The following is a 27,756-nucleotide window of genomic DNA, read 5'->3' on the forward strand; positions in this document are numbered from 1 at the left end:
CAGATTAACTAAAACTGCACTAACCACCTTTCAGTAAATATGGATCACAGTGATTTTCTTTTCTGCTCTCTCCCTGGGGATCTCTAGTTTCAAGGCTTTAAAAGAGATCTTGTATGCTGATGCTGATGACTCCTAATTGCAATCTCTAATCCTGGCCTATCTTTAGGGCTCCAGGTGAAGGTACCCAACTGCGTCTCTGACATCTTTCTCTGGATATCTAACAGGCATCTCAAACTAACCTGCTTCAATATCAAGCCCCTGATTTTCTAGCAGATAAGTTACCACGTTATATTATTTTTTTACAATAATTACCTCTCATGAAGCCATTTCAAGAGTAAACACTGAATAGCTAGAAATTAAGCTCTAAAAAATTGAATTTATTCATTCAGATATGTGAGTGCCTACTACTGTGTTCAGTTAAACATTAGCTGAGCTCAATCAAATGCATTAAATGCAGCACTGAAAACTCAGTGAGAACCCATTCAAAGGTAGAAAAGTCTATTAAAATATTTTCATCAAATTTACTGCTTCTAACCTGCTATAAATAAAACTTAAGGGCAACTGGCCTTCAGAGTTCAATTCACTGTCCAGATTTTTATCTTATGTTCCCATTTTTGGCTTCCACAATATAGAACATATACCCAGGAATAAAGGACATAAATCCTACATATCGGTACTATTAATTCTAATCTGGTGGTTCAGGAGCTTTGGTGCTTACTTCCTGGCTCTCAGAAAACTCCAGAAAATTAAGATTACTCAGCAGCTGAGTTTTATGAAACTTCAATTTGACATGGTGAAGGAGGTCTGAATTTGCAGGGGAAAAATTATAAAGAACTAATAGAAAACTAAGTTTTCCACGATTTTAATATGTTTTGCTAGCAACACTGAAGTTCCAAATCTAAAGACAAAGTTCATTTAGCATTAGAATACTTAATATTGGAGCAGAAATGTCACTTCATAAATTCTTATTCCCACTCACATTTCTTCTTGTGAACTAATTATTTAACAACTCATGCTCGATACATTTATTTAGAGAATACAAGTTCTTTAATTACTTTCATAAACAATCTAGCTGGTTGGGCTAGTAAGCTGCATTAACATGTACTGGCTAACTAGGCAGCTAAGAGATAAGGCATTTTTAATGCCTTAATAAAAAGCATGCTTTTTTTTAATAAAAAACATCAATTAGAAAGTCTTAAATCACTATTCAACTGGCTCATATTTTTTAAAGTTTTTTTTTAATATTCAAAGGCTAGTAAGAATTTCTAGCTACCCCCTCAGAAAATAACAACATTTCAAAGATTTAAAAACATACTTCAATCAGACAAAAACAAGAACACACGAATTCTCTGTAAAATGTCTTACAATTAAGAGATTAGAGAAATTACTGAAATTTAGAATACACTCTCAATTATGCAACGCTACACCTTAGGTATTAGTAACAAAGTTCTTAATATTTTCTTCCTTTTTTTCCCCCAAAAGCTTGTTAGTTCCTATCAGCATTAAAAAGCAAAAAACAAACAAAAAAAAAAACCTTTCTTTTATGATTATTCACTAGGATACTTGGAGAAAGCAGTGTGAATCTAAAAGCTCTACAGGCAGACACACTCAGTATTAGCAAAAGAATTTTCTTATAAAATCTCCAAAAGCCAACATCACTTCTCCCCATGCGGCTCAGAGGTTAAAACACAACACAGCATGAAAGGAAAAAAAAGAGGGTTCTGAAGGGACAGAAATTCACCACACCTTAAAGTCAGAGGTGATAGGCTATTTTCTAAACGGCCCAAACACTTTTATTAAAGTATCACAGACATTTTTACTTGACCAAAACTGAATCTATTACAAATTTTTTAAACTTGTTTTACTAGTCAGCTGAGCGTTACTATTTTGTACTCCAGTAAGGGAAGGAAATATGTCTTTTTAAATTTAACACACTGTCTCACCAACTCGTGACACAATGACAGTTTGGTATGTAAACTCACTAGGCATAATTTAAGCACTCTTAGAAGAATACACTTAACTAAATGGTACACGAAGCACCATGCAAAATTGCCTTAAAAGGATTAGTGGTACCTAACTGACAGCTAAAGGAAACTACTTACCTAGTATGGTCACGCCAGGAGCAGGGAACCCTAAATATTTCTTCAGCTATATTTGGTATTTATCTTGGATCATTTCTATTCCATTTATTCTTTATCTCAGACTCTCACCTTTACTTTCCCCATTGTTTTATTCCTACTTCTGCATTCCCCTTAATTCTGTTTACTTACTCCCTTATATGTTGGGATTGCTCAAGTTACCTTCCTTGGCATTCTTATCCGTTCTCACTTCATTTTCATTTTCTCCCCACTCTAGGGACTTGATCTACCAAGTATACACCAGTACCTATGAAATTAAACTTCAGGGCAAGCTTGTTTCTTGAGCTACAGGCTCAATTTTTCAAATGCCTACCTTTATATTCACCCACATGTAGATCAAGTACCTCTCCCCAAAACCATCTAAATCTGATTATATATTCCCCGTTCTAATTTGCTTTTCTGAATCCCATATAACAGTTAATAATACTTCCATTTACCTAGTCAACAAAGTAAACCCCAGGTGTCACCTTTAATTCTCCCTTCACACTCAGTCTCCATAGCCGGCCAGTGGTGAAGTCCAATAATTATACCTGCAAACTGTTTCTCCAGTCTGTCCTTTACGTTCATGCTGCCACTGCTTGAGTTCTGGGCAACATCAACTCTTATCTGGTCTCATGCAACAGCTTGCCTCTGGAATTTCTAAATGAGTTTCTTCCTTAAAAAGTATTTCCTATTCCCCTCGTCATCTAACCACTCCCACCCGAAGTCTGCTTTCATACTAGTCCCAGAATGGTGACGTCTCAGAAAACTGACCCATCCCTCCACTCCTGTGGGGAAGAGAGTAGGGCTGAGCAAGAGTTGTGTTCTGCTGCTAAAAGACTGAAAACCACTAGGAGATAAAACCATGGCATTTAACAACTTTATAAGGCCCACTTACCTGTTTAGCCTCAATATTACTTCCTCTTGAGCAATGATTTTCAAATTGCCCTTAGAATGGGTACCATACCAACCCACTGATCACAACCAGCATTATAAATAAACTATACTACATGTAACAAGGGTAAACTGCTTCATGTTACCTTCTATTTCAAATATGAGTACATCATGATGTAAGATTTTTCTGACTGTGAATTAAAGTCACCAATGTTTGAGTTCTTTTTACTGGCAAAAAGATGACCTTTCCCACTGTCTTACTAGTACTGTTCTCTCTCTCCTTCACCTATAAATTCTTCCTTATTCTTTAATATTTAAGTATCTTAAAATTAAAAGATACAATTTCACCCTCATCACATTGGCAAAAATGTTAAAGTCTACCAAGTGCCCATGAGAACACTGGGAATCAGGGAGTTATTCAATGCTTAGGGGAAAATTATTTGTATTTTTAATTGCAGCATTTTTTTTAATAGTGGAAAAACTGGAAACAACCTAATTATCCAAACAATGGAATACTATACAGCAGTTAAAATGAATTAACATATATCAACAGATAAATTTCAAAACCAATAGTGAATAAGAAAATTTCTAAAAACTAGACACATTCTAAAGAATATGATATTACTGATGTAACTTTTTAAAGACACAAAACAATATTAAAATAAAGTCAACTTATACTTTACTAGCTGAGAAGATATTAATGTGCATAATATCTTAACTCAGAGCTTAAGCCATATAATTAAAAATATAGAAAAAGTGATCACCGTAAACATAAATCATGTTATTTACAATTTCATGGCTGGCTACAGGCTCCCCCAGGTAAGCCTGATACATAGTGCAGGCTGAAAATCAGGGCTCTAAAACGTATTGATCAATGATTCTGTTAATGGTTAATTCCATCTACTGTGATATTCAGTCCTTTTACATCTTTATGAGTCTCCTATTTAACTGCAAATATTTACGGGAGTATACCTTAAGCCTCTATTTTCCAAGTTGTGTTCCACAGAATTAAAAACATTTTATGCACCCCCCCCAAAAAAAACTCATAGTCAAATAAAAATCATCTTTTGTTTAGGCTCATGTTTATCAAACATATTTAACCTCTTTCAGGGCACTCACATCAGTAATCTCTACCTTAAGTTTTTAGCAACTAACATCTTTTGGAAGCCTGACAGCTGGAAATAAGGCCCTGGACTGGCAGCCTCAGGGTGAAAGAACTAAAAATGTTTTTTTTTTTAATTCAGAAACATTTCACCACCTTTAACTAGTGGGGATGGAAAGGCAGAGAGGATGATGTGTAAGATACAGTCCTTGCCCTCAACTCCAGAGAAGAAAATAACCACAGATAATATACTAAAAAGGAAAGCTCAAAATCATATTATGAAAATACAATGAAGAATACCTAACATAACCCTGGTGGCCAGAGAGAGGCCCAGCAAGGTTACCAAGGATGGCTTCCTGTGAAGGTAATGGGTAAGCTTCACCTCACAGCAAGAACAGGAATGGGCTAAAGGATGGAGGAGCATTCAAAGCAAAAGGGGCTACAAAGGTAAAGACAGTGATGGATACAAATCAAACTACCCTGAAATACCATTTTTCACCTACCAGGTTGGCAAAGACCCCAAAGTATGCTAAACTGTTTATGAAAAAACAAGCACCTTCATATATTGCTGGTGAAGGTATGCGCTGGCACAGCCTCTAAGGGAAGCAATTTGGCAATACCTATTAAAATTTCAAATCTATATACTTCCTGACTCAGCAAGTCCAGTTTTAATATTTTAGTGTTTGATTCATTAACACAAATATTATTCATTACACAGTGTATTTTAATAAACTAAAGCATCTGCACACAATAAGTACTACATACATACTATTAAAAAAAGAACAAGGTGAAGAATAGCTTAAATAATATGTTATCATTGAGTAAAAAGGGATGGGATAAAGAAAAAGAATATTTCCCTCTGTTGATTTGTATGTATATATTATTTCTGGAAAGAAAAACAAGAAATTGATTAGCATTGGTTACTTCCAGGGACAAAAACTGAGTGCCTGGTGACAGGAATAAGAAAAAGACTTTTCATTGCATACTCTTCTGTATCGTTTACATTTTGAACCATTTTAACGTGCTACTGATTCATAAATAAGTTAATTAAATAAGCACAACATCTCATGGAAATTAAAGCAGTTTGAAATCAATGGAAAATGAAGTTCTAGATAAGAACTGATTAGAAATGAAGCTCAAGAGGTGGACAGGAGTCAATTCATGAAAGGCCTTGTTCTAGCACACTAAGGATAATAAAGGTTCACCTACAATAATGTTTCTCGAAGTCTGATCTGGGGACCACTTGCAAACGTGGAGAGCTTGTTAAAAATGCAAAGCCCTGGACAAAGCATCAGCAAGCTTAAGGGTATGGTTCAAAGAGGCAGAGTCTGAGAGTTCTCCACAAACTGAATCTTTATATTGAGGGGGATGAGAATAAGGTTCAGGTACCTGCATTCTAACAAATTCCCTGGGTGACTCTATAGGTTATAGGGAGCTTCTGAGGGGTTTTAAGCAGAGGAGTAAAGTGGCCAGATGTTCACTTTGGATAGACCGTTTTGGTTCCTGTGTCTGGAAGATTTGAAAGGAGTGAGGCTCCGTTAGAAGGCTCTCTGGCAGTACTCCAGATCATGTTCTTTAATTTGATAAATACTCATATTGCATACACTACACTCATTGCACATGTGGCAAAAATATTATCTCAAGAACTACAACCTAAGCTACACCAGTGTTTTAAGGAAACTGAGTAACGGAAACAAAATCCAACGCACAGCAACTCCCAAATCTGCTAAGAAGGCAATAACTAGGAAGAATGTAAACCAATAATAGAGGGACCACTAAATGAAATTATTCCATCCCGTTAGGAAATTAATTTTTTTTTTTTTTTTTTTTTTTTGCGGTACGCGGGCCTCTTACTGTTGTGGCCTCTCCCATTGCGGAGCACAGCCTCCCGACGTGCAGGCTCCGCGGCATGTGGGATCTTCCCGCACCGGGGCACGAACCCATGTCCCCTGCATTGGCAGGCGGACTCTGAACCACTGCGCCACCAGGGAAGCCCAGGAAATTAATTTTTTAAAAAAAACTAAAAATGGAAACCATTAAAGGGGGTTGCTTCTGGGGTTGTAAGACTTGGAGTCAGGGCAGAGAAGGGTGGAAACTGCTCATTTTTTATTTGGTATATATTAAAATATTTTGAAATGAAACATTCTCTTTGGCCAATAAGGCATGTTTAATGACGTCAAAACCCTTTCCAATCAGCTTTGATTCACCTAAAGGTCTAGTTTGTGAGTGTCATCAACTCTGTTAATATAAGCTCCACATCCACCAACAGCTACATCACTTATGATGCAAGTAAACTGTAATAACAGTTCAATCAGCCCTTGCCAAGTCTTGAGCCAGTAGATGTAAAATCACTGAGTAGAAATCCTCTATTCACAAAAGTCACTGACAGGTTAGGCGGAAGGGAAATGCAAGAATTAAAAATAAACCAATGTAAAACCAATATGAAAGAGCAAATGAAAGTCAGACTTTCATCCAGTCTGTACATGCTTTATCAGCTAAGAAGTATTTCCTCTAATTGTTTAAGTTGCTACAAAGTTAGAGAACCACAAGGCTTCAGGGTATGAAATTATACTAGCACTCCATCCCTCTTCTTCCATTTGCATTTTAACAAGTGACCTAATAGAGATCTATTTTGCCACAAAACAATCACCACCACCACAGCAAAAGAGAACCCTCTGGTACAAAACTTCAGGTTACCAGGACACCACAGACATAGCCAGCCACGGTGCCAGAAGACTCAAGTAAGCACTTGGCCACTTTCTTTTATATCCGATTCACATGATTCATATACCTTAGTATCTTTTACCCTAGGAAAACAGCAAACAGTATTAATCATCGTGTCATTCCTATTACAGAATTCCATTTTAGAACAACTTCACACAGTCTAGTATTATTTGGTCTGTTCCTGATCTCTGGTCCGGGTTCCACCTAATACTATGCCATTCTGAATACTGGCCTTAACATAAATGATAAAACTCAAATCAGTAAGAAACAAATCCAGTAAAATTTAATTGAAATGATAGCAACAACAACTATTTCAAAACTGTGTTCTACAGTCCAGAAGTTTTACTTCAAAAGTTTTCTTATTCCAAACAGCATACTTAGCAATAGGCAAATATTTACCTATTACAGATTTCTCTTTAGATACTCAGAGTGGGTGTACTAGGTAGTTCGATTTTTAAAGACTTGATTTGCCTTACATTTAAAAAGTTTTGATTAGTGTCAATCTAGTTCAGAGGTCCAAGAATTAATCTAATTCAGATGCCACTCATATTCTTGAGGCCTTGTAAAAGTTCTTCAGTTTTAAAATACCAGAAAGGGCCTTGGAGGCTACCTAGTCCAATCCTAGTATTTCACACACTGAACTAGGTGAAAGCACTTTGAAAACGACAGCACAACACAAAAAGTATCGCTGTCACCAAGAAGGCCCACGGAAGTTAAAAGGAAGTTAGCCACGGAGAACCTGGGCCTGGCTCCAAGCTCCTGACCCCGAATCCCAATCAAGTATACTATTTTTACTTGTCGTGAGAGGCTTCCATAAAATCGTATGAAGAACATATTTAGGGGTATATGGCATCCGACAACTTCTAAAAAGCAGGTCTTTAAAATTAGGAGTACAACCCATATGGCACACCTCTTTCCCAAATCAGAAACGCTTGCTCCAATTTTATTCCCTACCTCACCCTCAACTTCACTCCCTAACACAAACTCAACTACTCCGACCTCCTGCTCCAACTGTTTGCTGATTTACTCTTTAAATGATGCAAATGTTTTCTATAAATTGCTACCTTCAAACACTAGGGAAAAGGAGAGAAACCTGCACCTAGCATGGCCACCCGATGAATACAGGGGCCCTCCTCAATTAACTCATTAAACAGTCAAGAAGTTAAATGCTGAAAACAGTCAGTACTTAAACAAGGATGATTTACAATTTCATTCTGATACCTCCACAAAATATTACCAAAAGATTGCTGATGATTACGAACCAGAAGTTCAGAACAGGCTGTCTACTCTTGCACAGAATTCTACAGGATTATGGTTACAGGCAATTTATTCCAAAGCCTTTTGGTGCAGTGTCAACAATTAGAGATTTCCAATGGAGATTTTTCTGGACATACTGCTCATGGTAGCATCATCACTCTCGTTTCCTTAAAGTGGGTGGGGACATGGGATCAGAAGTTCCAAGAATAAGAGTGAAGGCAGATAATATTCAGGGTTTTTCCCCCCCCTTAGGTGTATTTATATACTTTGCAAAGTATTAGTAAATATCTATACCAAATATAGTCTGTTGTGGAGGCACTACTATATTATATAGACCTAGACGCTGTATTTCATAATTACCCTGTTTACCTGCCTTTTGCCTGGACCTTGCTACTTAACAACATACATTCAAATTTTCCCCGCTGCTCTGCCCAGCACTGGAGACACGTGAGCTTTTGATACAAACTCCTGGAACCTTGTCTGAGAACCACGTTCCAGCGCGGAAAAGGCTCAACCAGACCGGCTCCCCGGAGTGCCCAGGCCTGGCAGTCCTGCCCACTAAAAGGGGGTGTGTCTGCGGTACCATAGCTTCTTTTCCGCTGCCCATAGCGGCGCCCAGGGGCTCCCTTTCCCCCGGGGCGGCCTGCGGAGCGATTCCCAGAACCGCACCCCCAAAGTCACGGCCGAGCCAGTGAGCGAACCAGCGCCGGGCCGAGGCACAAGGGCGGGGGCCGCCGGGACCCACCAACTGCTTCAGGTCCTCCTCAGAAAGCTCCGCGTAACGGTACCGCTGCTGCTCGAACTCGTACCGGGTGGTTTTGGCCACCACCACCACCCGGGACGGGCGGAAGCCGCCGTCGGGGCGGCTGCCACAGCCCGCCAGCTCGCGCGGCTGCCCCTGCCCCAGGTGCCGCCGGCCGCCGCCGTCACCGCCGAGCCGCGGCCGCGCGGCGGGGCCTCCCGCCCCCGGCCCCCTCAGCGCCGCTGCCCGGCCGCCCGCCACGCGACGACAGCTGCCCAGCAGGAAGCCTCTGTAACAAGTCATCGTCGGCCCGGCAGCAGCTGCAGGCCCGGGCTCCCGCCTCCGCTTCCAGCCGCCAGCAGTGCGCGCCGCCCCGGCCTCTACGTTCCAGCCGGGCGGGCAGAGGTTAAGTGCACAGCCGTGCGTGGCCGGCGCCGCAAAGGGGACGTGCCCAGACGTTGACGGGGGCGGGGAAAGCCGGGCGATTGGGAGCCGGGAGAGCCCTCGAGAGGGAAAGGTGGGCGGGGAAAAGCTGGAGGCCTCCAGGTGGTGGGTTGTGTTTGTTTGGGGAGCCTTTTCCATCGACGCCTGCGCAGTACGCTTCCCCCGCCCGGGAACCGACCTCCAGCTCCACCCCTTTCCCCCCGCGGTCTCCACCCTCCCCCAGGCCACCTCTTCCAGCCAATCAGAACCCGCAGCGGTTTCGGAGGCTGAGGAGCTTCAGGGATTGGCTGCGGCCGGGGGAAGGGCTGGAATTCTATTTGGTGTTGGAGCTAAACCCAGCTGGAACTGGTCTGAGGCTGCGCCGGCCCTGCGAGTGCGGTTTTAAGGGCTTGGCGGGAACGTGCGTGAGGTCGCAGCTTCTTGCTCGGGGTCAGTCCTTTTTTTCGTTATTGCACATAAGACTAGACTCTTTTCTTATTGCACATAAGACTAGACCCTTTGTTCGTTCATTCAGCCACCTCGTATTGGATGGCTGATATGTCCAGCTCTGGGCCAGGGTTTGAGGAGACGGACTCAGGACCAGCTGCACAATTTGCGGGGCCTAGTGCAAAATGAAAACGCAGCCCCTTGTTCAGAAATTGCTAAGAATTGCAAGAGGGATAGACAGCAGTAAGCCGAGCACCGGGCTCATTTAAGCATGGTACCCTGTGGGATTGCGCAGGTGGTACATCTGCTAACCTCCAAAAAACTATTGGGGTGGAGGGGAGGTGTTAGCCTTTGAGAAAGTTAGAGGATGATGGATAGACGAGTCTGGCCAAGTGGAAAATTTCTAGATGGGAAGCTGTGGTTGAAAAAGTAGATAGGAAAAGAGTGAAGGGTAGAGAATGTTAATAATTTGGACCTTATCCTGTAGGCAGTAGTTAGCCTTTTGAAGGCTTTTAACTGGAATGAAATGAGTCCTGAGAGCAATGTTTGATGACTTGATCTGGTTTTCGAATGTGGAACAAATTGGGAGGCAGGAAGAGGAAGGGAGACTTGGGCGCTGTTGGAATAGTTACTCTTGGATCGAAGCTAGAGTAAAAGTAATGGAAATAGACGAAAATGCTCCTGTTACAAGGGGAGAATCAAATGGCAGTGCACATCCTAATGTTTATCCCTCCTGCTCTTTAGATCCTTTTGCTTTGGCACTCTCTTCGCTTCTTTGTAGTCCGAGCACTATCAATAACTAGCTTTTGGACTTTGGGCAGGTTGCTTCATCTTTCTGGGCCTCAGATTCCTCATCTATAAAGTGAGGGTGTTGAACTAGAGTGATTCCAAGGTTCTGCCAAGCCCAAATTGATTCCAAATCTGTGACTTACTTTTCAGCTAGCCACCAACGCCAGCATTCACTCTTGGGTTCACTGAATATTTACTGAGTCCCTACTATGTGCCAGGTAGTATGTTAGACTGGGAAATACACAGTGCAGTCTGATAGATGTTTGCTTTTAGTAGGTCACTGACCCCTTCTGGCCAGGAACTTTGCCTCACAGGAGCTGCTAACAGTGACTCGTAGTGCACCCTAAAGCACACCTCTTAACTTCTGTGAGATGTGAGTTACTCATTTGTAACTTTGAACATTCTCAAGGTCCTTTCTAGTCTTACTAGTTCAACACTTTATAATTCCTTAGATACTAGGAAGGAAGAAAAGGGAGAAGTCACAGATGACACTGAGCTTTGAAGCTTGGTGACTAAGAGAATGTCAGTTGATCCATTTGACAGAAAAAATGAATTTAGAAAACCTGTTCTGGATCAAAGTCTATGAATTCTGTTATGCATATGCAAAATTTCAGACCCCTTTTCTTCCCATTTCACAGATAAGTACTCAAATTTTTGGATCTCCCCCGTTTCCAGCTACAAACTTGTCTACACTGACATCTCATTTGGTATGTCTCTTTGTCCATTGTTATTTTGGGATCCCATCTCCTTCCACCTGCTCAGAAATATTGCTCCGTCAGGTTATCACCTTTAATATACCTTTAATTATCCCTCTCTATTGGACTTTCCTCTTCACTGTTTAAACATGCTCATGTCTGTGACATCTTTAAATTAAAAAAAAAACAAAAAACCTTTTATGCCCTAGCTTTTATATATTGCTTGTTTTCTCTTTACAGCTAAGATTCTTGAAAGAGTAGTTGGTTCATCATTGGTCAACATCCCTGCTGCCTATTCATCTGTCAACCTGTTGTAATCTAGTTTCTCCGTGCTACTTTACTAATTACTGCTATTTCCATGGTGACCAAGGATGTGATTGTAAACTCAGAAGACATTTATCAGCCCTTAACTGACTTGGTCTTCCTGCAGCATTTGAAATGGTTATCATTTCCTTTTGAAATTTTTTACTCTGGTTCACAGCACACCAGTCCCTAATGGTGGTCCTCCCATCTTTCTGTCCCTTTTCTGGATTCTTCCTAAGCTCATATTTGGGATCTATCCTTCCCTATCCTTGCCGTCCCTTCTCTCTGTCTCTCTGTCTGTCTGTCTGTCTCTTTCTCTCTGTGTCTCTCTCTCTCTGGCTCTCTCTCTCTCTCTCTCTCTGTCTCTTTCTCTCTGCACTCTTCTGCATGAGCTTATCTACTCTTGTGTAATGAGAAGAGCTTGGGTTTGGGATTTAAAAAGACCTTGGTTCAAATCCCAGCTTTACCATTTATTACCTTTGTCAACCTTGGACTGTTCCCTTAATCTTTCTGAGCCTACTTCTTCATTTACAAAATGTAATAGCTTACTTATAAAGCTGTAAATATATGTACAAATGCCTAGCCACATGCCCATTACAAAGTATACACTTGGCAAATATTAGTCCCTTTCCCCTTCCCTGACTTCAGCTACTACCAGTGTCTTTAGCCCAGACTATCTCCGGAGATTTACATCCTTATTTCTAGCTTCCTGTTGGATAACACCTCTTGAGTCTTATGTATACAACACGTCAATGGAGATCAAATTATATTTGATTGCCTGCTGTGGGCGAAGCACCCTGCTAGGTGTTGGAGATAAAATGGGAAATAAATAAGTAGTCTCTCCCCTTGAAGAACATACAGTCTGTGCGATGATAAAATTATTCACAGAGTGCTATAGGAATTTGGAGGAACAAATCTTCATTCAGCCTAAGTGGAGTTAGGGAAAGCTTTCTGGAAATGTCTCAAGCTAAACCTTAAAGAGTGAGTTAGGTATTAGCCAGAATCAGCAAGAGTAAGAAAGGAATTCCACAGAGGAAACAGTATGAGCAAAGATATGGAGTAATAAAATAGCAGTTCTGAAATCCTAGAACATTTAGAGAGAGGCAGGCAACAGTGGGAGGTGAGGCTAGAGAGGTTGACAGGGAGAAAGACATGAAGTGTTATATCCATGCTTAGGAACTTGGCTTTTATCCTGTATATGCTAGGAAGCCACTGAAAGGAGAGAATGACATGGTTAGCTTTGCAAAAATTATGAACAGAAATTTCTTAGAAGAAACACAAGCAGTGAATACATATCTAAAAGATCCTCAACCTTATTAGAAATCAGAAAAATACAAATTAAGCTAATAGTGAAGTAGTCTTTTACATCCACTAGATTGGCAGAAATTAAGAAATATTGGTAATCCTCTAATTGTTTGAAAATTATTATATCATCAAGTATTTTTTAGGCTAAACATTTGCCAGTTATTTCAATAACTCCTCCAATGCCATAGTTTCTAAATATCATCTTAGAAATTTCAACTATGTTCAAGTATTCGAGTTAGTCAATTCCAAGTATGATGTCAAAAATTACTCAGTACTGTGGGTATAATCTGGCCATTGCGAAACAAACCAAAGTGTTGGCATTCATGGATTTAATATCAGTTTCAACTACCCTCAAACAACTAAAATAATCTGTAGTATTATTTTAATTTTATATTTATTTTTATTTTTGGCTGTGTTGGGTCTTCGTTTCTGTGCGAGGGCTTTCTCTAGTTGTGGCAAGCGGGGACCACTCTTCACCGCGGTGCGCGGACCTCTCACTGTCGTGGCCTCTCTTGTTGCGGAGCACAGGCTCCAGACGCGCAGGCTCAGTAGTTGTGGCTCACGGGCCTAGTTGCTTCGTGGCATGTGGGATCTTCCCAGACCAGGGCTCGAACCTGTGTCCCCAGCATTAGCAGGCAGATTCTCAACCACTGCACCACCAGGGAAGCCCCCAATCTGTAGTATTATTGAATTTCAAACTCAAACCCCACCTATGACAAAGCTGGTGTTCTTTCCTAGTGAACAAGCCTACCCACTAGCCACATCTCAAGCAAGCTTAATTGTTCTCAACATTTTATGGGGAAGAAATTATATATCACTGTGATATTCACAACTTGAAGATTTACAAAGGTTACAATCTATCCTTCCCAATCCCTATAACCCCCTGCAGCTCACTTCATGTACATTCTGATTCTGAAAGATATATACGACCAGCCCCTGGCTTTTTTTTTTTTTTTTTTTTTTTTTTGCGGTATGTGGGCCTCTCACTGTTGTGGCCTCTCCCATTGCGGAGCACAGGCTCCAGACGCGCAGGCTCAGCGGCCATGGCTCAAGGGCCCAGCCGCTCCGCGGCATGTGGGATCTTCCTGGACTGGGAAGCCCCACCCTCCCTGGCTTTTTAAAAACTGACATGCACGTGCTCTAAGGCCTGTATAGGATATTAGGCCCTGACAACTAAGGGCTCCTGGCTTTGGCAGTAATGGTTGTAAAATATTTTAAGAGAGAACATTTTGCTGGTTTACAATTAAGCTGAATAACTTGGTATAAAAGTACTGTTGATAGAAAAGAATGTTTAGATTATCATAATATATAATCGGATATCATATTAAATATATCTTGTGTATCTTGTGTATTTGGGGAATATTTATCTAAGTAACTTTTAATAAAAGCAGCTTCTGGGACTTCCCTGGTGGCACAGTGGTTAAGAATCCGCCTGCCAATGCAGGGGACACGAGTTTGAGCCCTGGTCTGGGAAGATCCCACATGCCGTGGAGCAACTAAGCCCATGCGCCACAACTACTGAGCCTGCGCTCTAGAGCCCGCAAGCCACAACTACTGAGCCCATGTGCCACAACTACTGAAGCCTGTGCGCCTAGAGCCTGAGCTCTGCAACAAGAGAAGCCACCACAATGAGAAGCCCACACACCGCAATGGAAAGTAGCCCCTGCTCGCTCAACTAGAGAAAGCCCACGCACAGCAACGAAGACCCAATGCAACCAAAAATAAATAAATAAATATATTTATTTAAAATCAGCTTCTATGGAAGAAGACGTATGCTTTGAAATCACCCACCTAGTAACTTGTGAAAATGAATGTCATTATATGATTGATCACTTCACACAAAGGGGGGGGTGGGCAAAGGATATAGAAAAGCCAAAAAGGAGAAGGCTAGATGAAGATATAGGACAAGGAGAAACTATAAGATGTTTCTATTTCTATTACCCCCCAAAATATTACTAAATATATGCATAAAGAGTATAAGAAGGAATAGCAGAGTGGAAATGGGTTGAAAGTCATAAGCTAAATATCATGTTTCTGCTGTTAGTAGCCATGTCATAATCCCTAAATAAAATGTTTGAGGCATTGAGAAAATTCATCTCCACAACTAAAGAGGGGTCAAGAATGAACATGTCAGGAAGATAAGGAAAATCTCTGTTTCTCTGCTTTACTTTAGCAATTTAGCATAATCCCAATGTTCCCATATCAGCTAAGATCTTATAAGAGAACCAATTCTTTAATATCTTCTCCAAATGTCTCCCTGTTTATATTATGCTTCTAATGAAAATTTTCCTCCGAGTTTGTTCTGCATCAGAGTCACTCTTTTAGAATTAAAAAGAAAACACTTAAAACTTCTGATTTTCCATTCTTTTTATTCTTCCTTTCATGTTAGAGCTCTTCTTTACTGTTTTTTTTTTTTCCTTCTCTCAACCTTTTCTCTCTTCCTCTCTTACATTAACTTTTCTTCTCCACTTCCTGAGTCATTGCTTAATTTAGAAGTAAAGGATTTTATTTACTGTATTTCTTCTGGAGTCACTAGAAGAATTAATGAAAGTTAAATACTCAGTAGCTAAATTTTACTAAGTTATAGTTAGTGATAGGGAAAGCAAAACTTTCATCAATTATAACATACTAGCTAAATTATAGTCTAAAAGAGTAATTCAACTTTCATATGCTAAACTTTCAAGCATTAGATTTGACAATAAATGCATATATATAATTGCTTTTACTATTATCTATGGTATATACTATAATAAAGTAATGTAACTTTTTAAAAATATGTATTCACATGTATACTTCCATGTGAATATTGTTCTTCAAAGTAGAAATGAAGCTATACTCTTATCCCAAATATGTTGTCACTGTTCAGAACGTTTTCAGAAATCATTTTGTACTGTGAATTATTCCTTATTATGGACTGAATGTTTATGTTCTCCCAAAATTCATATGTTGAAGTCTACCCCACAATGTGATGGTATTTGGAGATGGGGCTTTGGGAGGTAATTAGGGCTAGATGAGGTTATGAGGGCCCTGGTCTGATGGGATTAATGTCCTTATAAAAAGAGACACCAGAGAACCTGCTGTCTTTTTCTCCCTCCCGCCTCCCCGTGCTCCCACAAGAAAGAGATCATGTGAGCACACAGTGAGGTGGTGGCCCCTACTTATGTAACTCCTGAAGCGTCTCTGAAACAAATCTCAAAAGAGGAACATCAAAATTCTGTTGCACAATTGTTGAAATTACTGTGTTTTACCTTAATAATGGCATTTAAGAAAAAAAGGTCATTTGGCTATAAAAGGTCTCTGTACAGCCTCACCTACTAGAATATTAATGACAATTTAATTACATAAATAAAGCAAAGAACAAGTTAACATATTTCATTTTTCGTATAGTTACTGTTTTGATACATAGGTAATGTATTTTGTTCATTCCTTCAACAAATATTGGATACTGACCGTGAGTCAAGCATATAGAAGGTGCGATAGATACAAGTGCAAGAACAGATATTCTCTTTAAAGGAATTCATACCATGAATATATAATATTATAGAATTAGGAAGTCCAAAGGTTAAATGAAAATACACATTTCCCAGAAGAAAAACATGATTTAATAACATGTTAACGTGCAGTTATAACATTTTTCAAAGAAATGACTCTGGAAGTTTTGTAAAATATTTGTTTTATGGCCAGACAATATATGACTGAAAAAATAAATATCTTAGATATTTATCAAATCCAGCAATTTATAATTTTAACTATTGTATCCATCAATGTGATGAATAGTCCAAATTAGTTACCAAATCTTATTCTAAATTAACTTCTTCAAAAATGAAAAATTTTGAACTTCCAAAGGCCATGTGTCTCTTAAATTCTGCCATTTTCTCCACAATAATCAAAATATAAAACCTCAGAATTATTATACTACACAGAGAAACATTTTAATTGCAACAAATTATATTTCTTGGACCTTTCTATAAAAACTGTTCCAGGAATGAATAGGATCTTCTCATTCAGTTATTAGGATGGCTTAGAGTTTTTCAGTAAGGTGATCTTTTTGTAGATGTTTTCATGTTTATAGTAGGTAGCACTCATGAACAGGCAACCGACTGTCTGTGGGTCCACCTAGAAGAATCTGTGATATAAATTTAAAATAATTTATTGTACAATATTGTATTCATTTAGGTTTAATATGGAATACAACTGAACATGAATACTCATGAATATGCTTACTAGCAAGGAAATAAAAAATATATATAATCTGCATATTTTTAAGTAACGTTTGGAAATGTTCCTAATTTTAAATGTGACATTTTCAGATAATTAAACCTTTCCTTAATTCCTGGGCAACAATGTTTAAAAAGTCAGACATTTTATTGCTTCCATAACATTTAGCATTTGTGTGCAACACTTCCTAGAGAAAGTACTAAGTAAGGAGGGGAGAGGATGGGTTCATAAGATTGGCATTTACTTGGCCTTATTTCCATTGTTTCTCATGTTGTATGAAGATAGTTGCATATCACCCCTTTCCTAAAATGGAATATGGTAGAATATAGATTCTATTCATAAACGTGTCATTTGTTGATGAAATAATTTTGCCATTTAATCCTAACTGCAAGTTAACATTTTTTCATGGATACCAACCCATTTTCTAATAGATCCCATTTTATTGTGACAATATAAACATTATAATAATTTTTATTTATACATTTCATACATTTTAAAAAAATTAAACCTCTTGTTTAATAGTAACAAGAAGAATCATATCCGCTTAGTTCTCTGGCTCACTGAGTCTAGCAGGTTATGATCCTGCTCTGCATGTTCTGTGCGTCTTTCCTCTTAACTACACTTTTAGTATTAGGCCAAGGAAGCTATTTCATCAAGTTCTGCACATGTTGTTTGATAGATTCCTAAATTATGTATGATTAAAATAGCTTTAAGATTTAAAATGATTAAAAATTGGGAAAATGCCTGCTAACACACTATTTTTGTAAGTCCTTTGTCAGTCCTCCGTAGAGCAGAATTCAGGGCTAAATGAAAATATTACTGAAAATACTTGGACGACTTATTGGAATAGCTACATCTGTATGAAAAAGCTGGATTACTCAGCCGTAAAAAGGAACAAAATTGGGTCATTTGCAGAGATGTGGCTGGAGCTAGAGACTGTCATACAGAGTGAAGTTAAGTCAGAAAGAGAAAAACAAATATCGTATATTAACGCATATATGTGGAATCTATAAAGATGGTATAGATGATCTCACTTGCAAAACAGAAATAGAGACACAGATGTAGAGAACAAATGTATGGACACCAAGGGGGGAAAGGGGGGTGGGATGAATTGGGAGATTGGGATTGACATATATACACTATTGATACTATGTATAAAATAGATAACTAACGAAAACCTGTATAGTTCAGGGAACTCTACTTAGTGCTCCGTAGTGACCGAAATGGGAAGGAAATCCAAAAAAGAGGGGATATATGTATACGTATAGCTGATTCACTTTGCTGTACAGTAGAAACTAACACAACATTGTAAAGCAACGATACTCCAACAAAAATTATTTTAAAAACCCACAAAGCTGGGCTTATTATTTCCTTGACAATGGTTTTCTCCAAAAATAATGATGAATTTTAGTTTTAAATTCACTCATCAGGACAAGCACTAAAACCTAGAAGTCCATTAACCAGTGGTTCCACTGCAACCTTGTTCAATTCATGAATCCGGTTGTAATAAAAGAAATAGCGCCTTTTGCCCCAGGTAAAGAAGGTCTTTGAAAATAAAACAGTCAAATTCCAAAAAGGGAATAAGCCAGATTTGCCTGCTGGTTCCATTACGAGTATTTATAATTTCTTCTATTATGGCCAATAATAGGAGAATGAGAACAAGTGAAGAGAAATATTAATAATTGGTTAGTTTCAGTGTAGCAATTAATACTTTACATTGTAAATATGGTCTTTTATGAAATGTATATGCAAATGATGTGCAGGTATTACAATAAGGCTGACTTTTGGTGAAATCCCAATGAAGGCCACATGCAGAAGACAGTGATTTTCAAACCCACCTCTCAGATGCAAACATCTAGGGCTCTAACCCCTGCCCACTTTGAACAGACAAGTTCCACTTTTTTTTTTTTGCGGTACGCGGGCCTCCCACTGCCGCGGCCCCTCCCGCCGCCGAGCACAGGCTCCGGACGCACAGGCCCAGCGGCCATAGCTCACGGGCGCAGCCGCTCCGCGGCACGTGGGATCCTCCCGGACCCGGGCACGAACCCGTGTCCCCTGCATTGGCAGGCGGACTCCCAACCACTGCGCCACTGGGGAAGCCCAAGTTACACTTTTTAAAAATCTATTTCATATAAAAGGGTTGTGAATAAGATTTCTTTCTTAAATCTCTGAACTAACAAAAAAAAAGTTCTTTACCTGATCTAGTTTTAGTGACTTGGATAAAATCATCCTCATCCTCATCACAGCTATCACAGTTAAATTGTTGGAGGACTGTTTCTGACTGGCTTTCAGCTTGATTTGCATCTTTCTGCTTATAGAAGCTTCGAAGTGCAACAAGACGGTGATGTATTGCTGCATGCATACATCCTGTATCTTTGGCACTGGCCTGCAAGAGGAAAATTAAGTTGTTAATATAAGTAACTTAATAATAGCCACACTTTACACATTTGTAACCTTTCACTATTAATAAGGAAGGAATTATATGACATAAATCTAGAATATAAATAATCCTAGAAACTAAAGGGTAAAGAGCCAATTCATCTTCAACCAAATTGAATCCTAGAGCAGATAATTTTATGAGGTCCCAATTTGTGCATTTTAAATTGAGAAAATGAAATTTTGTGATTTAAATTTTCTATTTGAATTTGTTTGTTAAGACCATCCTTCCTTCACTGTGTTATACTGTAGAAAATTTTAGGGTTGGGGGAAAAAGACTTTCATTTCCTTTACATCACTTGCTTAGACATCCCTGCAAGCTGCATAGCTCTGTAGAAAAGCAGAGCTCATTCGAATAGTCTATGATGTTGTACCATAAACACATCAGAAGTCCTTGCTTTCAGTACTTTTCTATTTTTACAGTTGCTATTAATATAAAAATGATGGTAACAAGAACATTGGTATAACATTTGCTGTTATAATATCCTTTTATTTTTTCAATCCTTATAATAAAACTTTAGGTTATTTATTCCATTTATGTTAGCAAAAGCACATAGTGCAGGTATTCAGTAAATACTTGTTTCCTTTTCCCTTTACAGATGAGAAAATTATGGCTCAGAAAGGCACAGCGTGTCTGCATTTAAACAGCTAGTTGACAGATTGGCTGGGACTTCGTTTTTGTCATCAAAGTCAGTGTTCTTTAAGGTAACATGTCAGTGGCTTACATTTTTGTATCTTTTCACAATTTCAAAGAAAATCTGGGAAAATTTTTCTCTTTGCTAATCCTTCAGAGAGCTACCAAATATTTCAAAACCAAGAACTGAGGGTTGAATCAACTACATGCCAACTTTTGGGGAGAAGGGTCTTAAAATATGGTTTTTCTTTTGTATGTTATTAAGTTACCTTAATGATTTTTAGGGAAAAAAATACACATTAAATAAAATATTTTTGTTTCTCATATTATGTTAGATATTACATAGCAGATGTTGAGTAAATATTTGTTGACTCTTGACCAATTTAATTTTTATATTAAGTACAAGGGTGTAATTTTTCTTCAGTAGGTTAATTAATAACAAATACTGAAAATATATGTAATTGAAATATAAATACAGTTCTGCTGCCTTGACTTTTTTACATTAAATTTTAAATATGCCTTTCACTAGTGTGTGTGTGTATATATATATATATATATATATATATATATATATAGCCAAATTCATTCAGATATTTTCATTCAAGAAATTCAGAACAAGAAGTAAAAGCACAATAATATATATATATTTTTGGACAACAAATTTGCAATGCTTAAAAATAATTTCCAGGAAGTACCATAAGAAAATGCTGGTGAGAATGAAAATTGGCTCAGTCTTTCTGGAGATAAATGTGTCAAGACAAGTCAAAACCTTTTCCCAAGAGAATTAACATGTATGTACATAGAGAATTCCTTGCAGAATTTATAATAATGAACATAGTAAATTGCCTAAGTATTTAACAAAACAGGATTAATGGAATAAATTATGGTATATAATAGAACAGAATTTATTTTCATCTATAAAAGAATTCTTGAAGAATGAACTATTTAATAACAGAAAACACTCATTTTCATTGATAAGTGAAAAGGTTACATATGTGTATTTCACAATCAAATGTTAGCTATTTAATCTTCTCAATCACTTTATAAAGTATATTATTATTGTCTTCCATTGGCAGATGAGTAAAATCGGGTTTAGGAGGGCTAAATAACTTGCCTGAAAGTCATGCAGTATGTACAGTATGGTACACATGTATATATGTACCCACACATACATGTATATACTAAAATGTAGTATAAGACCAAAATGTTAATAGTGACCATCTCTGGGAGTGGAATTTTGGGTGATTTTTATTGCATTTTGTTTGCTAATCTCCAAAAATTATCCTACAGTTTAAAAAGTCAGCATGGGCCAGATATTGAGCCGCAGAATCTAGTCATAGTTAAATCTAATCGAATCTAATCATAGTCTCAATCTCAGACAGGCTGCTTTACCCACTCACAGACAGGGGCATCTGGCCTAGCAGAGTATCCAGTATTATCTCCCTAAATGGTAAACAGGGTTTAGACATCTTACTCTAAGATTTTAACACTCAACATCACTTATACCTAACAGTGCACCTACAGGTAGTTAATAAAACCTTTGGTTTTTCATCAGTGGGCTCTTGCCAACTTTTGTTTTTTCATTATTATATGGAAGCCAATTTACTTGTATTGTCATCTTCTACCTGAGCTGCTTAGATATTCAGTCTTCTCAAGTCTTCTGAGACTCGGCCTATGGGGGAAATCCAGCCTTTTTTCTCGCCTGATTCATGTCATCTCTGTCTTTTTTGCCTGGATCTTGTATTTGAGGTCAAGCATTCCTGCTGCCGGAACAGCTAAAGCTGTGCTCCCATCCTGTTACCTTGGAGACTGACTCATATCCAGAATTGGAATTTGCTATTGGACTGGTTGTTTTAACTTGCTAGCCCTGTGTTTTTCCATTTCTCACTGGTTCCTTTCCAGTGATTTCAAAGCCTCAATTTCAGCACGCAGTGTAAGCATCAGGGTGTGGATTCTGCTGGCCTCCTAGGAGCCAATCCTGACAGTAGTCTCTCTGGAATTTAGTAAGATGGTTGACATAATTTTAATAGTAAAGAAAAATGTAGGGGTTTGACAGCATATACCAATACAAATGTCTTGGGACCAGTACCAATTGACTGCTTTGAACTGTTGTTAATCTCTAAATTTCATGCAAAATTTAGGTCTTATATTAGACTGTAAACAACCATAATAAATGGCTGATTTTTTGCTAATGGTATAGGTTATTTTAATAAAATGAAAAAAACAAATGTGACTGCAGAGATCTATAAATATAGTAGGATAAACCTCTATCACTGAAATTTGTCACTTACCTGAATTAAAAACACTTTGATGTTATAGTCTTCTAAATCAGTAGCTGTTATTCGTAAATTTTTGTGGTTTGCTTTTTGAATCTCCATTTGAGCCCAGAGTTTACTATTGAGAATCAGCCTCAGGCTGCCTTGATTGTGCATAACTAAAATAGGAAGATGAATTTATCAGACTTTAGAGCAGTTGATTCCTTAGCCTTTCAGAGGAATTTGCCATTTTGGAAAGCAAATAAATCTGGTAGTTGTTTTTCAGACTCTATTGTCACTACTAAATTGTAATTTAATTGACTAGATTATAATTTGGTTTCCAAATTGGGCTTTATTATGTTGGAGGACCTTTTTATTAGCTTAAATGCTAAAAATGCTATATTTTTTTACTATAATATTAAAAAATGGTTAAATTTTAGAATTCCTTTGAGGACATAATGATCTGAAGAATATTTACCCAAGAATTGTTTATAATGGAGAAAACTGAAACAAAAACTTTAAGCATTCAAAAAATGGAATTAGTTAAATAAATGATGGTACAGCTGTTGAGGATATTATGAACTCATTAAGAATACTAAAGAAAGATAATTATTAATGTAGAAAGGTGACCATGGCATACTATGCAAAAGAAAAAATCAGGTTACAAAGTACTATAAACACCATTTATCACAAGTTTTTCAATATATTGTATACATTCATTGTATACAAAGTCCTTAAGAATATATTTTATTGACAGAAGCTAGCTACTACAGGAAGATAGGCCTATGAGTAATTTAATTTTTTTTCTTCTTGTCGATCCATATTTTCCGTCTTCTGTAATGGACATGTATTACCTGTATAATTAAAAGAAAAGTTGTTTTGTGCATTTTTTTGGCAAGTAGTGGAAGGAGTGAAATTAAACCAGAGTAGAAAACAGCTAATACCTGCCTTGGGAATGATAGTCAGGTTATTTAGAAACCTGTTTGCCAGTGCTCCTAACTCTCTTAGTCTCTATTCTATTCCTTACTCACTTCTTGAGATTGATATCTGAAACTCACCAGATATCCATTTACCAGCTTCTACTTGTGGTCTCCTCCACAAGATTTGACCACCCGATATTGACCAGTAAACCCATCCACCCCGGCCCAGATCTCTGCCTGTGCTTACTTTCAGTTTGGACCTCTGAACAATGCCCAGTGTGTCTTTTGGATGCCAGAAACCTCCTCAGGCTTTTGGTTTGGCTGACCAAATTCTGACCAACACTCTGCCTGAAGGATTCAATAACCACACACCTTTATTTACTTGGAAATTGACCTCTCATCCCAACCCACACACTGTGTTTAGAATGCCAAGAATAAATTACAGGGCAAATATTCTCTTTTAGAAAAACGATTCCACTTCAAAAATAAATTCATCACATTCCTTTAAATAATAATGATTACTATTTAGGTGTTTGCTGGGCTCGGTCATAGGTGCTTTACGTGCATCATCTCACTGAATTCTCACACTCACTAAGTCATGGACTTCTATTATTTCCACGTTAAAGTGATGCAACTGGGGCAGAAGGAGAGTAAGTAATTTGTCCAAGGTCACCAGTTAGTAATGGAGCCAGAACTAGAACCTGTATAGTCTGACATCAGAGCCTACTTTAAATAGGAAACTCCTATAGTACATTAAAAAAATTGTTTAATTTACTGACAGCAGTCTAATTTATTGACAGCAGTCTAATTTATTGACACATAACACATCTCCAGAAAATGATGTGTACTTATATTGGAAAAATTTCCCTGAGAAATACTGACTCGCTTTACAAAATGATTCCTTACTTAGTCTTGACTGGAATGTTCCACAATCACTGCTTGCTGTGTCATTCAGTCTCAAAGCTCCTCTGCCCCTTTCAATCCAGGACTGTGTTGTTTTGTTGAATATAAAAAGCTTGCAGTTGATCTAAAGGACAATTTTTTAAAATGTCAAAATATAGAAAACTTTTCAAAGTGATTTCTTTCCTATGCTATAACACTTTTATTTGTCTGATACTTTACCAGAATAACCTTTGTTAATGATTTCTAAGCCAGCTTTAAAATTTTACTTAGCTTCTGAAACAATACAGTTTTTGAATAGTTCAAACATTAAAAAGCAAAAAGATGTACAAAGTGAAAAGTAACCCCACCAACACTAGTTCCCCATCTACCAGTTTTCACCCCCTACAACAGGTAATCACTGTTGCTAATATTTTGTTTATCCTTCTAGAGATATTTGTGTGTATATACATGCCAATAGGTATATATTTTTCTCCTATTTTTTCTATAAAAATAGAATACCATATGGTAGAATACCATAAATACTTTCCACATCTTTCTTTTTCACTTAACAATATATCTGTATATACCAACTTATAAATTAAACAATGTTATTTGAATTATGTAATTTATCTGAAAGTTAAGGAATCATGGAATTATTTGTATGCTTTAAAAATTTTAGCAAATACAGCATCCGAACTAGCATGTGATACCACAGAGTACCATACTATAATTTAATGCTTACCAGTGGTTCTCAAATACTACTATGTACAAGAATCACCTAGATGACTTGTTAAAAATATAGCATGTCAGGGCCTCACCCCTAGTGATTACTTCAGTGAATCTGGGATTAATCTGATCTGAGAGTTATGCTGTGAGACACACTTGTACAGTAAGTGTATCAGTAGATCAAGGGGGAAGAAAATAGGAATGAAGAGAGTTTGGGGTAAAACAGATGGAGAAGGGCTAAGGGAAATCTGTGCTTTGTTGAAAATGATTAAGTTGTAGTAATTACATTTTATATGCCTAGATTGACAGCTATACCACTCAACATTTGAATCCTAGGTGTGATACTATATACTACATCTGTGAAATTCTTGATTCATGTGAAGTTCAAAACTGATTTAAAAGAACCTTTAGGATAAACAACAAGGTCCTACTGCATAGCACAGGGAGCTATATTCAATATTCTGAGATAAACCACAATGAAAAAGAATCTAAAAAAGAATGTATATATATGTATAACTGAGTCACTTTGCTGTACAGCAGAAATTAACACAACATTGTAAATCAGCCCTACTTCAATGTAAAAAAAGGAACTTTTAAAGGAAAACAAAAAACCCTTTTATTATCTTGAACTGAAATCAATTCATCTTATCTGCATTTTTAACTTTCAGTGTAAATAGAATTTTAAATCATATGATAACAACAAATTATAAAAGCTGACATGAAAAGTGTAAAATATAGGTTGTTTTAAGGCAGGGTCCTTGGTTGTCTTCTTTCTAAGGGACTAACGGGCGTGGTTGTAAAGACAGCAATCCATTTTCCTGCAAATTACACATATAAATGTAAGAATACAACAAAATATTGGTATAATCCTTGGAAGCCTGTAACATTTTTATTTAAGCATCTCAGTCTTTCTGAAAAGTATACTTCTGCCTTTATTTTTCAAGCTGTCTCTGCTAAGGGTAGCTTATTCCACACATGGAGGTGCGGCCAGGAAGAGCAATACATGAGGCACAGACCTTTAACACACTGTGTTCTGTCTCCTCCCCGGTTATGACATCAATTTTCTCCAGCAAACATTTTGGTGATGGTTTAGAAGAGAAAGCAGCAGCTGATTCAGTTAGGGGTATATTCTTAAGAGAGTCTGTTCCTGAGAGAAAATAGGGGGAAAGAACACATAAAACGCCCCATTTTCCCTACTGTGAAAGTTCTTTCTTGCCCCTGTTAACATGCATTTAGCCTTAGCTTTTTATAACAATGAGTGTTCCCAAAAAATCAAACTGCTTGAGTTGAGGCAGATCTCTTTAATGATCCCACATATCATTAAGTCAAACAATTATTAAAGCTTATATATCATGTTTATATGCTTTAATCTTCACCAAACATTTTAAAACACAGGGCTATTGTTTTTGTATTTTATAGATATTAAACAAATGACATGGAAAAACAGGAAGTACACCAGTTGAATCAGATGTTTTACAAATGAAATAATTCTTACTTGAGTTTGGAGCGTTGATAGGAAATTTTAAAGTGAATTTGAATGGTTTTTCCTTGATGTATGAATCATTTTCAAGTTGAGGCTGAGTGAGTTTTTGAGTACCCTAAGTGGGGGAAAAAGATGTATTACTTAATTTTATCCCCATATATTTGCAGTAAGCCAAGAGATACTTTTGTTCTTCTCAGGGTGGCAAACAAACCCAAAAGCTCTGTTTTTGTTTTGGGCTCCTTTTGTGCTGAACAGAGAATTCCTCCCCATTATTAGAAGACCTTGGTTTTCCTCCCCATTATTAGAAGAACTTGGTTCTGATCTCAGCAAACAATCTAGTTACCACCAGCCTACTTCAGGTGGCATCTAGTTCCAGGGGCAATGGGAAAGCTTTTCGAGACCCAAAAGGAGGTAGTAGCTGTCCCATGCTACCACCACACCAACCTGATGCCTAGGGGGAGATGCAGCTGTTGTCACTTTTTCAAGGTATTTCAGTATTCTCAACAGTCCACTCTTTCTATCCAGTTCATTTAAAAAACTAAAAAGTTATCCAAAGAACCCACTAGCTGTCTCACATCATCACTACAGAAGGAATCCTAACTTCTCCTCTAAGACAATTTTTGCCAACAATCAATTTTTAAGGCTGCGTACCTGGGGATTCGCACATGTGTTGTAATCAATGCCTGTGTGAAGAAAGACCAAGTAATTTCCATGCCATTTATAACCTGTACAGCCCCCCTGCATAGCTCCCTGCAGAACAGGGAGAATTGGACAATACTTCAGAACTTGGGTTTATATCTTTTCCCTTACTAATTCAAGATTCTTTCACATTATTTAACTGGACATCAAGATAATCTGTTAAAATTGGTAGAGATGGGTGTAACTATCTCCATTTTAAGAAAACAGAAACTAAAGCACAGAAAGTTTAATGACTCACTCTTAAAAGCACATGGTCAGCAAACAAATCAAGAGGGCATCCTGGCCCCCAAATCACACAGCCACAGGATTACAGGATCAACTAGAGGACAAACACAGGTGATCTCTACAGCTCCTGCTATCCTAGCATGTTATCAGCTTAAGGAGACAGGAAGCTCAGGTTCCTTTGTAAGTCAAAGTTGAAGCGCCCATAGGAAATGCACACAGGTACCTACCTCCTCACACCAAATCTGTAATTCCCACTGTAGTTCATTTGTATAGGTATCTCTCTCTTTCCCTTACTGGACTATAAACGTCTCTAGAGGACAGGGTCTTCTTTAGCTTTGCATAACCACTTACCCAGGTGGTTTTCAATCCTGGCTGTATATTCAAATCTCCTGACACCTGGCCTCACCCACGGAGATCCTGATCTAATTGGTTAGGGGAGATGGCCAGGCATAAGTCCTCTGAAGGCTCACCAGATGATAG

General features: G+C 38.0%; 2 protein-coding genes and 1 long non-coding RNA gene across 9 annotated transcripts in view; 1 reads left to right on the forward strand and 2 right to left on the reverse strand.

Moving 5' to 3' along the window:
* Positions 1–9,309, reverse strand: part of NADK2 (NAD kinase 2, mitochondrial) — a 46,219-nt gene extending 36,910 nt beyond the window's left edge. Inside the window, exon 1 of one of the 2 annotated variants that reach the window (XM_067730518.1) lies at positions 8,840–9,309. In XM_067730518.1, coding sequence (XP_067586619.1) covers positions 8,840–9,139 — 300 coding nt within the window. In that variant the 5' untranslated portion in view covers positions 9,140–9,309. The remainder of the gene's footprint in view (positions 1–8,839) is intronic. The other variant, XM_067730519.1, reaches the window with a different exon arrangement.
* Positions 9,310–9,587: 278 nt separating this feature from the next.
* The window catches only part of LOC137221209 (uncharacterized), a 55,005-nt gene continuing 36,836 nt past the window's right edge, over positions 9,588–27,756 (forward strand). For all 3 annotated transcript variants that reach the window (XR_010941925.1, XR_010941926.1, XR_010941924.1), the window contains exons 1-2: positions 9,588–9,709; positions 20,052–20,157. This is a non-coding gene — a long non-coding RNA (uncharacterized lncRNA). The remainder of the gene's footprint in view (positions 9,710–20,051; positions 20,158–27,756) is intronic.
* RANBP3L (RAN binding protein 3 like) overlaps positions 15,164–27,756 on the reverse strand; it is a 48,206-nt gene continuing 35,613 nt past the window's right edge. For all 4 annotated transcript variants that reach the window (XM_067730527.1, XM_067730526.1, XM_067730524.1 and 1 more), the window contains 6 exons: positions 26,365–26,467; positions 25,886–26,016; positions 24,168–24,288; positions 22,378–22,520; positions 19,213–19,402; positions 15,164–16,924 (listed from right to left, as the gene is read on the reverse strand). In XM_067730527.1, the coding sequence (XP_067586628.1) occupies positions 16,881–16,924; positions 19,213–19,402; positions 22,378–22,520; positions 24,168–24,288; positions 25,886–26,016; positions 26,365–26,467 (732 nt within the window). In that variant the 3' untranslated portion in view covers positions 15,164–16,880. The remainder of the gene's footprint in view (positions 16,925–19,212; positions 19,403–22,377; positions 22,521–24,167; positions 24,289–25,885; positions 26,017–26,364; positions 26,468–27,756) is intronic.

Source organism: Pseudorca crassidens, chromosome 3 (genome assembly GCF_039906515.1).
Source record: "Pseudorca crassidens isolate mPseCra1 chromosome 3, mPseCra1.hap1, whole genome shotgun sequence".
Lineage (NCBI taxonomy): Eukaryota > Metazoa > Chordata > Mammalia > Artiodactyla > Delphinidae > Pseudorca > Pseudorca crassidens.